This window comes from Branchiostoma lanceolatum, chromosome 19 (assembly GCF_035083965.1).
Source record: "Branchiostoma lanceolatum isolate klBraLanc5 chromosome 19, klBraLanc5.hap2, whole genome shotgun sequence".
NCBI classification, from domain to species: Eukaryota; Metazoa; Chordata; class Leptocardii; order Amphioxiformes; family Branchiostomatidae; genus Branchiostoma; species Branchiostoma lanceolatum.
In genome coordinates, this window is record NC_089740.1 from 10,967,085 (window position 1) to 10,980,935 (window position 13,851).

At 41.0% G+C, this 13,851-nt stretch overlaps 2 protein-coding genes across 2 annotated transcripts; both read right to left on the minus strand.

Moving 5' to 3' along the window:
- Positions 1-214: 214 nt before the first annotated feature.
- LOC136424918 (polycystin-2-like protein 2) lies at positions 215-5,475 on the minus strand. The gene is made up of 7 exons (XM_066413570.1): positions 5,265-5,475; positions 4,861-5,035; positions 3,728-4,324; positions 2,936-3,166; positions 2,572-2,656; positions 1,930-2,162; positions 215-1,727 (listed from the first exon to the last, which is right to left on the minus strand). The coding sequence occupies exons 1-7, from the start codon at positions 5,391-5,393 to the stop codon at positions 1,489-1,491; spliced, it is 1,689 nt and encodes a 562-aa protein (XP_066269667.1). The 5' UTR covers positions 5,394-5,475; the 3' UTR covers positions 215-1,488.
- Positions 5,476-8,691: 3,216 nt separating this feature from the next.
- LOC136425129 (polycystin-1-like protein 2) lies at positions 8,692-13,447 on the minus strand. The gene is made up of 9 exons (XM_066413927.1): positions 13,439-13,447; positions 13,166-13,256; positions 12,716-12,888; positions 12,110-12,343; positions 11,292-11,805; positions 10,832-10,974; positions 10,125-10,352; positions 9,313-9,585; positions 8,692-8,856 (listed from the first exon to the last, which is right to left on the minus strand). Exons 1-9 carry the CDS (start codon positions 13,445-13,447, stop codon positions 8,692-8,694), a joined length of 1,830 nt encoding a protein of 609 aa, XP_066270024.1.
- Positions 13,448-13,851: the final 404 nt, after the last annotated feature.

Consider the following 13,851-nt stretch of genomic DNA (forward strand, 5'->3'; position numbering starts at 1 on the left):
TTTACGTATACTGATGAATTCCACTTCACATTTCATTCTACTCACCACTCAACTTAACACTAAAAGTTTCATATTATCATTATTTTACATATAATTATAAGACATACATCGTGTGCAAATATATACTAGTAGTAGGCAGATGTCAGAGTTTTGTTTGTAAAATAAACACACCTTTTTTTACTGTTTTGATAATTTATTGACCCCATCATGTACCTTTACAAATTACAGCCAGATAGTCTTTCCTGATACGCACCATTTACTGAAGTACATGTACAGCAGTATAATCTTAAACTTCTCCTTAACACATTATGTATATTCATAAAAACACACACAATGTACAATTAAATGTAACTTCCCCCACAATACATCTGAACGCCTTGAGTGTATCTTCAAACACAGTATACGGTTGGAGCAACGAAGTATAAGCATGTTGCTTTATACATACAACGGTATCCAAATTTAGGGGCTAAATTTGCCACTATCATTACATGTATAAACAAAAATGAATGTCAAACAATTTACATTTATTCACATAACGTTTAACATTATAACTAATACCATAACATGTCATACACAAACAGTAGATTAAATGACCTATTCAGTATGATTATTTACAAAACCGTCTACATTCATAACATTTCATAGCACAGTTTAAAACTATCTTAAAGACTTTTTTATAAGTAAGTAACAATTTTATTATGTGCTCAAAGAAAGACCTCGAAATTAGAAAAGCCCTAGCATGGGAAGCAAGCAACAAGTTGGACAAAATATGGAAATCTAACATTCCTAACAAACTGAAGGTACAAGTTTTTCTTACCTTTGTGGAACCGATACTACTCTACGGTGCAGAAACTTGGACGCTTACCTGTCAGCTCCAAAACAGACTGGATGGGACCTACACAAAGCTACTACGCAGGGCACAGAACATTTCTTGGACACAACACGCTACTCTCAAAACAATTTATGGAAGTCTTCCGCGGTTGTCTCAAAAGCTCACCCACCGTCGTGTAACATTTGCTGGACACTGCTTTCGAGCCAAACAGCAAATAGTTTCGCACATCCTTCTATGGAAACCAAGAGGCCAAGTGCACTGCAGAAGTTTGACCTTAACCGATAGTTTAGTCAGAGACACTGAGATTGCATATGAACAGGGCAATATGGAGTGATGTATGTACTTATTTAGTCCCGGCCGATGGCCGATAGATAGATAGATGATTGAAGGTGGGTGAAACGACAAAATTTAAATTCGTTTCTGGAGCTGGAATGATTACTCATAAAACTGCTTACATCCATATCACAACATTTTATAGCATAATCCAACACTGATTTAATGATTTATTATGTGAGAACAAAATTACACTTTTTAGGTACAATTTATTGAAATTATAGGCATAAAAATCTGATGTGCTCAAAAGTTTCTAATGATAGACATTGCAACATCTTTCATATTTACAATCGAAGTTGGGTAAAATGACATGATCAGAAGTCTCAATCTGATTCTGAAGCTGGTTCGATATTTATTGTCACCTTACACTCAGTATCAACGACTGGGCAAGAGTGCTTCTGATAGGCACGTGTTTGGAACGTTGGTGCCTTGACGTTGAGAAGGCCCTGGTTGCCCTGCCTGCTTCGCGGAAGGACGGAGTCACAAATGGCCAGGCTTTCATCCAGTCCCTCCTGAAGAATGCGTAGGTTGGTCTGCAGATCCTCCATCTTCGATACATCTTCTGAAAAAAAAAAGATTAACGCATGATTATCGTACTGGAAAAACTTTATTGATTGTACCTCACAGAAGTAAATTCGGAAGATTGATAATGATGATGATGTTCTGAAAAAAAAATTTCAGGCACAGATGTCATGCTTCAATGACTGAGTATTTCTTCGCAGTCCAATACTATCACTAGCTTGCTTGAGATTATCATATCTTACCAGTTTTGTCCTCCTTGTTTGTCGCCCTGTGGAAACCCAACATGGCCTTGAAGCTCCTCCACATGTGATCGGCAAGGTCACGGTCGTGGGTGACGTCAACGTCGGCGGAAATGGCGTCACAGATGATGGTCATGAGGAAGTTCATCAGGAGGATGAAGATGCAGATCATGAAGGTGGTGAAGAAGATGGGCCCGGTGAGAGGGTTGGAGTCCAGCATCTCATTGGCGAAAAACCTGGAAAATAAGGCAACAGGCATGAATATAGCAGGAAATCCAATGAAAAAAAAAAGATTTCCGTGATCTTTTCTGCAACCTTTCTGGGACCGTTGACCTATCTTCCTTTCACTGTCTTCAACGTGCCTTTGCACGTTGACCTTCAATCCCTGTCACTATTTAGCGACACCATTTTCCTGTCGATCAACTGTATCTAAATAACTACGTACACAAGCAAACAAACAAACAAACAAACAAACAGACAAGCAGACACACTGTACACGAGGTTGAAACACACAGAAATACACAAATAGATATTAACGGGCTTAACAGAATAAAATGTGACTTGAATAATGATTTCGCACCTTTTTACGCATCATTGCTTTATGGTGGTACTCAGATCATTTTTACAGTTATAAGGAAAACGTACCTGCCCAGCACCATCTCAAAGAGCGCGAAGGTCGTGTGGTACAGGTCCGAGTAGGACTCCATGTGGGCCCCAAAGACGAGGTACCCTAAAACCATAGAGGTGTCAGTATTAAACACACATTTAATTTTGTCCAAAATCTTTTACCGATACCAGTGCAACCACTCGAGATCACTGCTATACATGTTAACATCAATAGCCCAATGAATGAACAGCTACCGTAACGCTGAATTCAAGCAGCAGTATTCATATCACTGACTGCTGGAAGTCGCTCTGAAACACTCAATGTTAGAAAAAACAGTAATGCCAATACAACCATTATTAGTATTCACCGGTATTTCAAACTAGTCTATTCCTTTGTACGTACCTGAGCTGATGAAGGCCATGAAGGCAACCGCAGCAACGACCAAGAACGACAGGAGCTCCTCCTTCATGAGTCCTGGAAGGGCCAGGAGTTTGCCGATGGTCTGACTAAAGCGGACGACGCGAAGTAAGGAGATGGTGTTGATAAAAACGACGAGACCCAGGACGTGCTTGAAGCAGGCATCCCACCATGCGGCAGCCGTCAGGTCCACAAAGTCTTCAAAACCCAGCTCTCCTGTCAAATGCACATGGAATATCAAAAGATATCAAAACCGGGAGTTCTGCTGCAGTACCATAAAAGTCACTAGGGGGTTTAATAATTTCTTCGCTTTGCCAACATCAACCAATATACCAAATATTAAAAGGTCCATTCACAACCTCTTTACTTATGCTGTTCACAAACAAACAAACAGAAAACAAACAGACACACAGCCCCGAAAAAGAACCTTCTTGGCGAAGGTAATTATGGATAAAATGAGATGCAACAGACATAAATTCGCATTGAAATATCCTAATTAAAGTATCGTCTTACAATTTGAGCAAACAAAACAAGTGAGCAAACCACTCCACAAGTCTTAAACTCCAGGTTTTGTGGCATAGGTATTCTACGTCAAGGTTAAACAAGTTTACCCCCAACTACATGAATGTTTTTAATCAACCGAGCGCTAGCTGCATGTGTCTGAAGTGCGAGGTGCTTACTATTAAGAAAGGTTTAACTATCTTAAATAAACGTCTGCAAGTCGAATACCCTCCTGTCTTTGAAACGAAAGTAATATTTGGTAAACGTGGAACATACCGTTGCTCCTGGCCACCATGGCGAGTGTATCAGTAGCCACGGCGTACCGCTTGACGAAGACAGAGATGACTGTGGCCGTACCGACGAGGCTGACCCATCCAAGAGCATTCCAAGGCGAAGCACAATACCCCCACCCCTCCTTCACCACTGTCTTAACCTCCTTAAAGAGTAGGACTAGGTAGAAAAGTGTGAAAACAATATGCAGGAACAAACTAACATAATCATTATGGCTTTCGTATTGAAACAACCGAAAAGACGTGGTCGTCGCTTTTGGCATGAGGCTACCAATTCCGGAAAGGTCTATGACCATCTTTACAACGCTGAACAGCTTCAAACTGGGGTTATAGAAGTTGATGTCGATTGTAACGGACTTTGTGTATTTTTCCAAATATTCTGAATCACTCAGAGCATTAATGAACGACATAGCGGTTTTATAGTCTAGAGGGAGGTTGAGAGAGTGAATGTTCTTGCAGTTAGATTTTGTGTAGTTTGGGTGATCTGAGAGGGCTGGAATGGCGAAACGCCAGCTGGTACAAGACATGTTCCCTGGTAGAACGTCCCAGCCGCGGCCAGCATCTTTGTCCTTCGTCATGGCACCTGCATAGCAAAACAGATTGTAGTATATAGAATTAAAAGGTTATTCCAACACAAAAAGTTTACACATCGAATGGTTTGAAATCATAATACTGTAAGGGTACCAGATTTTATTCCATGGTGTAGGGATCTCATGGACATCCTAACACAGATGAACTGTCATGCTAACATTAGATATGTGGACAAAAGCTATGGCTATACTACCGTTAAATCTTCCATATCCTTCTACGGTATAATCAATTAACATGTCAGTTCAATGTTGTTCCTGTTGGGTAAAGGAGCTTAGTTGTTACTCTTTACATTTATATACACACAAGGCACTCTTAAGTTGAACTGCACTTATTATCGCCTTGAACATAATAGTGGATGACATCTTAAACGTCTTACTGATTAAAGAATATATCCAGTTGCTTGAGTACCCTTTGTATTGTGCATTTCATTTCCTAGATGCATATCTTTCATCTATGTTGTCTTATAAACTTACACATAACGTAAGCCCTAAAACAGTAAGTTAAAGTACAAAACTTGAGAAGATGCACCTGGACGTTGTCTGATTTGTGTCAGACGTGGAGGACCGATGCGGAAGGAGGCGGTGTTCTGCGCGAACAGTCGGTCTAAGTACTTCATTTTCCGCCCGTTGTACCAGGCGGATGGGTACAGGGTCGGCAGCAGGACATCCTCAAGCCAGGAGTAAAACTGGTCAGGCGTCCTGATCTGTACGTAAGATAGATACTTCCTGTTATAAAGTCATGACACAAGTGATACAGCAGTTCTCTTTGTATGGTTTTGTTTGTTTGTGTGTGTGTTTGTTTGTTTGTGTGTGTATGGGTCTGTCCGAGTGTCTGTGTGTAGTTTGCTCTACATGTAAAAATGATAACAAAGACGAGAATTCTTCACAACAATTAGTCTAATAGGTAAACATATCCTTTGTTTAGCAGCTCACCGTATCGTAATCGTTCAGAATGTTGCTGGACAGTGTCTGCCTCTCGCGGAAGGCATGTGTGTCTTTGTCCATCTGTGCAATGTAGAAGAGGAGGGCCACGAAGATGAGCAACAGAAGAAGCTCCATCATTGTCGAGGCCGACTTCTTACCCAGCTCCTTTTTCTTCTTAGCCGACTTGTGATTTGCTTTAGCAGGTCGGCGGAGTTTCCTCGGCGCTATAAAAAGAACAAAAAATGAAGTCAGGTGTGATCGAAGAAATATCATTGTTGCAGACATTTTAAAGAAATATTGAGGTATTTAAGCATCCAAGATAGATATCAGTAGCTTTAATATATACATTCGCTTTAGGTTGCTAAATCTTTGATAGGTTGGGTGCCCATTGAGTTGATCACGACGACAGAACAGAACATGTTTTTTAACAAATGTAGATAAATGAAGATTTGGCTTTAGTTACCCTGTACATTGATATGTATACCAACTCATTGACAATCGAGCTATCAAGCACAAGATAATCAACATAACACCTCATCGATTTGGTTAACAACAAGATTACATATTCGTTCTGCAATATTCGAGAGATCTAGATACATGTAAGAAATCTATCATAATCAAACACAATTTTCTTTAAGTAATAATTGTCGAACTATTTGAGTTCCAACCTGTTGTGTTCCACAGGTTCAGCTGCAGGTCGTCTTTACGGATAGCTGTCGGCTTGGCGAGGAACGGGAGGCTAAAGATGGCAGCCAGGACCACAGCCAGCACGAAGATCTGCGGAGATAGTGTAAAAACATCATCTTATTGTCATAACATGTCCTTCCATAGATACATATATGTAACTAAAATGGTACCATGTAATCAACATATTCTAAGGCGTAACAATAAATTATTTGTCTTTGTATCTTAAGTACGAGAGACATTTACAACCCTAGTAGGGTTTTACAGTGATAATTTCTCCGCAGTTATAGTGTAGTGGGCATTTGTCAATAATGTTCATTGACATCCTTTCTTAGCTTCTAAGTATTGTATGTAGCATAGATAATTTCCCTTGGGTTTTTAAACCTAAAAAATAATAGGAAAATGAAATTAGAGTGTTAAGCTAAATTTTGTACTTTAGGAGAAATAATAGCAGAGGTTTACAGTATCCCACATATATTGCTCCTATGATATCAATCATAACAAGAAGGGTGTGATACGTTACCTGAAGGGTCTCTACCACACAGCTGGATCCCATGAAGGACAGGACGAAGGCCTTCATCCAGGCGTCACTCTTCTCCTTCCCCCAGTCCATACTGTACAGGATGACGAAGAACGCAGAGATGGTGGACACCAGGAACACGGTCACCCACGCCACGTACCGGGCCCAGCAGAACAGGGATTTCCGCAGGCGTCCTGGAGTTCAAGAAATAGCTTGGTTGGATAGTGGTTGGGATTAAGGTTGTGGGAAGGTTCTGAATGCGTGACAGGGACTTAACGTACATAGTACGTGTCACAGATATTCATATGTTTACCAATACCAATTACATTTTTATTGTTGCTCTCAATCTTAAAATACACGTATACTACAGATGGTCTTCAATCAATCTCGTATTGAATACACTTATATCCTTGTATATAATAATGTGCAAACATTTTTAATGTTGAAAACAGCTAAACTTGCTTCCTTCTTCTTCCCAGTTCATACTACATGTATTACTGTGACGTGAAGACGCTATTGAGTCATTTGCATACCTTGTTTGGAGGTGCGGATTACCATCTCCGGAGTGTCCACAGTCAGGGGCGCCTCCACGCGGAATAGTTGTACAATCATCAGATTGACGGGAACTACAGTCAGGATAGACATCAGGCTGATGTACAGCTCCTGTGAAGGTAGCGCATTTATATCATAAGGATGTAAGACATTTGGGACGTTATGACGCATTTACATTTAGGAGTTAAGATATCTAGGACGTAATGACGCCTTTACATTTAGGAGGTAAGACATTTAGGAGGTAATGTATTCACATTTAGGAGGTAAGACATTTAGGAGGTACGCATTTACATTTAGGAGGTAAGACATTTACATTTAGGAGGTAAGACATTTAGGAGGTAATTCATTTACATTTAGGAGTAAAGATATTTAGGACGTAATGACGCATTTACATTTAGGAGGTAAGACCTTTAGGAGATACGCATTTACATTTAGGAGGTAAGACATTTAGGAGGTAATGCATTTACATTTAGGAGGTAAGAAATTTAGGAGGTAATGCATTTACATTTAGGAGGTAAGTCATTTAGGAGGTGTCTTATTTACATTTAGGAGTAACGCATTTACATTAGGAGGTAACACATTCAGGAAGTACTGGTAAAACATTTAGGAGGTAACACATTTAGGAAGTATCTCATTGACATTAAGATGACAAGGTGCCAGTGTTTGGGACTTAAGAACATGGGGAAAACTCCATAATGATCTGTACCTCTATTGTGAAACGAACAAACCCTAGGTTGAACACTCTTGTACCGGCAGTTGTGGTTTCTGCCTTGTACCACATGGCGCTGGCCAGCATCATGGTGTTCAGTAGTGCAAAACAGCAGGACAGCCGCTGGGCCTTGGTGAAGCTTGAACCTGTTTCGAACCAGATGATACCGTATATAAGTATCATATAAGTTATATATAAGTATTATATAAGCTGTATAGTAGATAAGGTTTACAGGACCACATTAGCAGATACTGTTTGGATTGAGAATTCTGTGAAATCTAAACATCTTCACCAAAAGCAAACAATTCGTTGATAACTACCGGAAACGGAAACAAGGTGGCGTGACTTCAAATTCCAGCATGGCCGCACCTATGGTTGCCGGCAAAAACAATGCAGTTACAACAATGTCGTCAAACATGTAAATGTAAAAAAAATGATACTGGCCAGGCGCTGCCACGAGGGCTGATGCCCACAGCTGTTTATCGTAGAACACGTCTCGAGTCGCTTCGCTGAAGACGTTTGCGAAGGAAGACAGCTCCTCCTCCGTACCGGCGGGCACCACCTTCTGTACCTCCCCGTCACCTTTGTCCTCCGACAACCAGTCATTACAGGTGAATTAAGACCTGAAATCACACGTGTTTTGTCAATGTATTGTCTACAATCTCTTTGAGCGTCCTTTTCTGAGACATGCCGCATTGCTTTTCATGGCAGGAATATAGACAATCGATGAAGCAGTCATGCTAATCATTCCAACCTCTTTAGGAACAAGGAGATGTTGATTATGTTTGCCTCACTGAAAAGACAGAGCACGTTAAAATGCAATTTGAAAATAAAATTTTTGCCAAGTAAATGGCATATCTCTCAAACCATGCTAAGAGAGAAGCTTAGACACACAGCCTTGAAGATCGCCAGAAAAACACCCAAATTCAAATTGGCAAACAGTTGAGGAGTTGGGTTATGTCTTTGAAATCTTACACCACATCCTTTTCTACATCTCTGACGACAAAACTCCCGAGGAACCACGATGACGTGTCGCCTTCCCCAGAGTTATCATGCCAGATGTGCAACGTCATCACTTCTCCAAGTGACTCTCGCACAGGCATGATAAAATGCAAAGTACTTCCTCGCACCAAAGCCTGGAATTACCAATGGTAAATGACAAAAATCTATTCATTACCTTCATGGCAACAATCTGTTTCTGGTTCTGTTTTTGTTTGTCTTTTACCAAGTATGACAGAAGTGTATTCCTGATAACCAGTATATGTTATATTATAACTCTTTCACCTCGGCGTTCTGATTCTATTTCTTATTTTGTATCTTAAGTTCTAGTTCTATCTTCTTAAGAACCTATGCTTAGCTGCATTTGTACAACGCATAGTATAAGTAAAAGGTTTACCAGACAAACATAGAAACACCATGACTCTGACTCGGAATAGCACACTTATTTGTGCCATACCAGAACATATAATTCTTTGATATATATGGATTATAGAATATCTACTGCTGAAAAAGGCATAAGTCGTTGTATAATCGGTCAATAGCATCGGCACAGTGGTCAAAAAAGGAAGTGAAAAAAGGGCATTTATACGTACCTCTCCGCCTGGGTTGAGCATCCTGACCGTAGTCGTGCCCTTTGACCCGAAGAGTTGGAAGGCGACCCGTGAGGTGGTGCCTGCCCCGAACATGGACCCGGTGGTGACCGTGAGTTGATAGACGTGAGGTGCAGGCATCCTGTCTGGTGGGATCAGACTCACTTTGGACAGCGTCTTTCTTTGGTTGATGGCTACTTTAGGACGTAAGTGCTTAACCCTTGTCCGGCCCATGATGCGATCGTAGAGAGCCATTGGGGTACGGCGCAAGGTCGCCTGAAGACATAGGAACACCGCAGTTACGATACTTGCATTGTTAAACCCCCAGATAACCCCATCAGGGGTAAAGTAGAGAGGGAGGCCCGGAAAGTATCAACTATATGAGACAACACGGCTGGGCCAGGTAGGGCGTTCCACTGAGATATTGTTCGTGGAAAACTGCTCGTTTTCGTCTAAACGGTCTTTACGTCATCAAAATACGTTTGACTGACACCACTTTGCTCTTGGCACTGATCCATACAATCTCAATTTTCAAAATGCTAAACATATCACTATAGCAGATTACTGGTACTACTAATCTAGGAAGCTTAAGTGAAGAAATGTCATTGATTCGCTTAAACTATCAATAAACATATTTTGAGAAATTCATTGCACATCGTATGACAAAGTGGAGATACAAACATGACATTTTACTTATTGACAGTTGCACCAAACAATAAAATGTGATACGACCCTTACTAACCCTATACCTTGGTCACGTGTTAAACATAACGTTACAGCAAATTCACTGAGAAACAGGTGCATTTGCAACTCACCCGTATACGCTTTAAGTCCAACACGGCCAGGATGAATATGTACAGCACGTACTCGCCCATCACCGTGGAGAACACCGCGGCGTTGTCGCTCAGATAGCGGAAGTTGCTGAAGGCGTTGAGGAAGTCGATGGAGTTAGGAACAGGGAGGGTCATGGTCCCCACCGCGATGCTAGACTCGGTCATGGTGCAGTCACAGCTGACGATAGCATCGTTCAAGTTTACTTTAACCTGGTTTGGGTTCAAGGAGCAAGAACGATGAATATATAAACTTTTATTTGCAAATTCTTTCCCGTTTACTAATTACAATGGTACAAAGAGTACAAAGTATAACAAGGGTAACAATTGTCTATCCAATAAATAGATAGCAATACCTTCAAGTACCAGATCTATTAACATGGCAGTTACTGTATGTGTTACAAAATTACGTTTACCTAGAACTATCGTAGAGGGGGACTCCTTGCCAAAAAGCTTTAAAACAAGATTTGCAAAGGCTAGGTGTGACAGGTCGTTAAGTGCAATAGAACCAGCTGCTTCCGTGCCTCGTCCTTGTAAAGCTGGTGTGTTACGCCGAAAGGTGGTTATACCGGCTTTACAGCCAGAAGGATACACAATGAATAAAGAGTGTCAAAAACTCTGTTGTGATGTATGGGAACACAGTAAAACTGTAGCATGTCAAAGATATGTTGTTTTTGAGTACGTCGACTTACGTCGCAATCACCAAGCCCCCATTGCTTTTTGCTGTCCTTCCACGAAGAGCAACCCACCGCTGATATCGACAGCGTGTAGTCTTTCTTGTCCGGAAACTGCACGAATGGCTGCTGGGAACGACCGTGGGTAGACCTCGCAACAACTAAAAATGACAAATGTATCAAATTGTCAATGTTACCACAGGTTAGTCAATTAAGTTAACATAGAACATATGGATATGACATAACATATGACATGTGACAACCCCTGCATGGTACACATATAGGAAATATATTAACGAATGTCTAGACGTTAGCAATTTCTCCAATGATTGTAAAAGCCCATGTTCATTCAATACTACGCACTATTGTATTAGTTAGATTAGCCTTATGGAACTGTAGTTATGTACCATGCCAGGAGATGCCATACTTTGTAAAATTGTAGTGCAATTAATAAAGTTATTATAAATTGGAAACCTACCTAATTTCTGTACTCCAACGTACAAACGCCCACCATGGTCAGTCGTGTTTGGAATAAAGGAGATCGAAAAGTTGGCACCCCTAAGCCAAGCCTCATACCCGTCTTCTTTGACCACTCTTTTTTCGGCATACTTTTCAGCTGTCGGAAGATATCCATACGCGGAGTACACGTAAAAGATCGCGTCTACGTCACGCCAGTTCATACAGACAACGGGAACGACGTTGTCCTCAGGCACGGCAAAGGCGTGGTACGTCATGTTTTTCCCGTTGGACACTCTGACGTCACCTTCCACGTCATTCGGCTGTTCTGTTACGCCATCTAGCGGTGGTGTGCCAGTTGGTTCACGTTCTCTTGGTGGCGAGGACACAAATGGAATGTTCAGATTTAGCCGTTGTTTCTCGAAGAGGTTTTTGGGTTCATTTGATTTGACGGTCAAGAACGCGACGGGGGATGATATGTTTTGTCCTCCTGTCGATTCAGCCCACGAGTACGGGTTCTTGTGGAAAACTGACATCTGCGATTAAAAGATGCAACACTTTGTTACAAGTTAGATTCCTTCCAACACCTTCCGGTGTACTGGGGCGGTGCCCATCTCCGCCAAACTCCGACAGACTACTATCTGCAAATCTATACAACAATAGTGTCGTCTAATAAGCTTAAAATCATACATTGTCAAGGACACAAAGTGACTTGAAGATTGCGTGAAGTCAAACGCTGTAGCTTGTCAATCACATTGGCTTGTACGATTTTATAACACATGCACGGTAGCAAGATTGCAGAGTTTACAACGACTTGGTTAATTTGAGGCCTAGGCTTACCTGGACATCCAGCATATCGTTGGTTTGAGTTTCTTTTGGTCTGCCCGGGATAATTGCCACGATCTGATCCGAGTCAAGCTGGATGTCTTCGCTTGCAGGAGATCTCACCACAGCGACGGCAACGCTTGCTGTTTTAAAGCTTGTCCGGTACTTCACATTCGGAGGCTGCAACGCCAGCAGTGTGTCACCAACATGGTCCAAAGATGCCACTATAGACTGCGCTGTTTCCCGTTGCTAAGTTACACAGAAGAAATACACAAAGACGTCAGATTTTTTTTAGATAAGACTTCCAAATCATACATGTATACATAGAAATGATATTCTGTGAGTATTATGAGTAATCAGCATTAATCTTGAAAACGTACAGAAAAAATTATTTTAGGCAAGACTTCATGCATAAAAATGATGTTTGTGTGAAATTATGGTATTAGAATTAATCTTGATACGTTGATGAAGGTTAGGCATCCAGGTAAAAAGAATAAGACTAAAAAGTAATAAGTAAAAAGAATAAATAAGATACGCAGGGTAAGAGTTACTAATAAGCAACTGGGTAAAATTTAGAATTCATTTTGATTTTGTAACATCGCATTTAGTTTGAATCCTCACCGCGTCTTCTTTTTCCTTCTGCTTCTCCTTTAACATCTTCACCTGCTGCTTGGGTGAAAGATCTACGTTGTCAATGTCCACGTCACTTCCGAACAGGGTGTCGGAAGTACTTCCGATCGGTGTTTCCGGTTCCGGTAACATGTCGACAACTGTTGAAGCTGTCTGTACCAAGGCTAGGTCGCGAAAAAGACGTATTGATGTTAAGAATCAGACCGTTTCACTCATTATGAATGACACTATACCTTATTGCTAAATATCTACATATTCATTTTAAGTTTAATCACTTCCATTTAAGAGATATCAAAACAATTTGTACAGAGGTGTCTGTTTGTATATAGTACAAAAGAATTTGCTGCAACTGATATGTAGTCAGTCTGCTGAGCGGGAACATGTACAATAAAGGTTTTTTTTTAAACATACAATTATGATTGTAACCATTATGTTTCTCACCATCAGCTATGGTCGCCATGTTCTCTACCGATGCGCCCTGTGACCCCTTCATGGCATTAGCAAGATCCAACACGATGTCTGCAGCATATTTCTGGGAGCAGAATTGACACAAATTAAATCCAACTCTTGATGCAACTGTAACGTTATATCAAAGTGTCCTTCTTTCCATAGTGCATGATTCAGTATCTTCATATTTGCAAACAGCTCATGTATAAGATACTGCTATATGCAATGATCACGGGAAGCCACTTGGAAACCCAAATCGACCATTGCCCTCGTCATCCCAAGGCCCACACATGCACACACACACACATACAAACACAGACGCATACATACACACACACACATACATACATATACACACTTGCACACACTCACACACACACCTACATAGTTGTCACATACATACACATGCATCCATCAACACATACACACACACACACACACACACACACACACACACACACACACACACACACACACACACACACACACACACACACACATACATACATCAATAGTATTCAACCCACCAGAACTGAAGGCGGCAATGGAGACTTGTCATCCCCGTCAGCGTTGATGATCTCATTGATGTTTGACGTCACTGCAATGATGTCCTCTGGCTGTGACACATCAGAAATGTCTATTCCTTCTACCAACTCCTGAAGCTGCAACATTTTACAAGG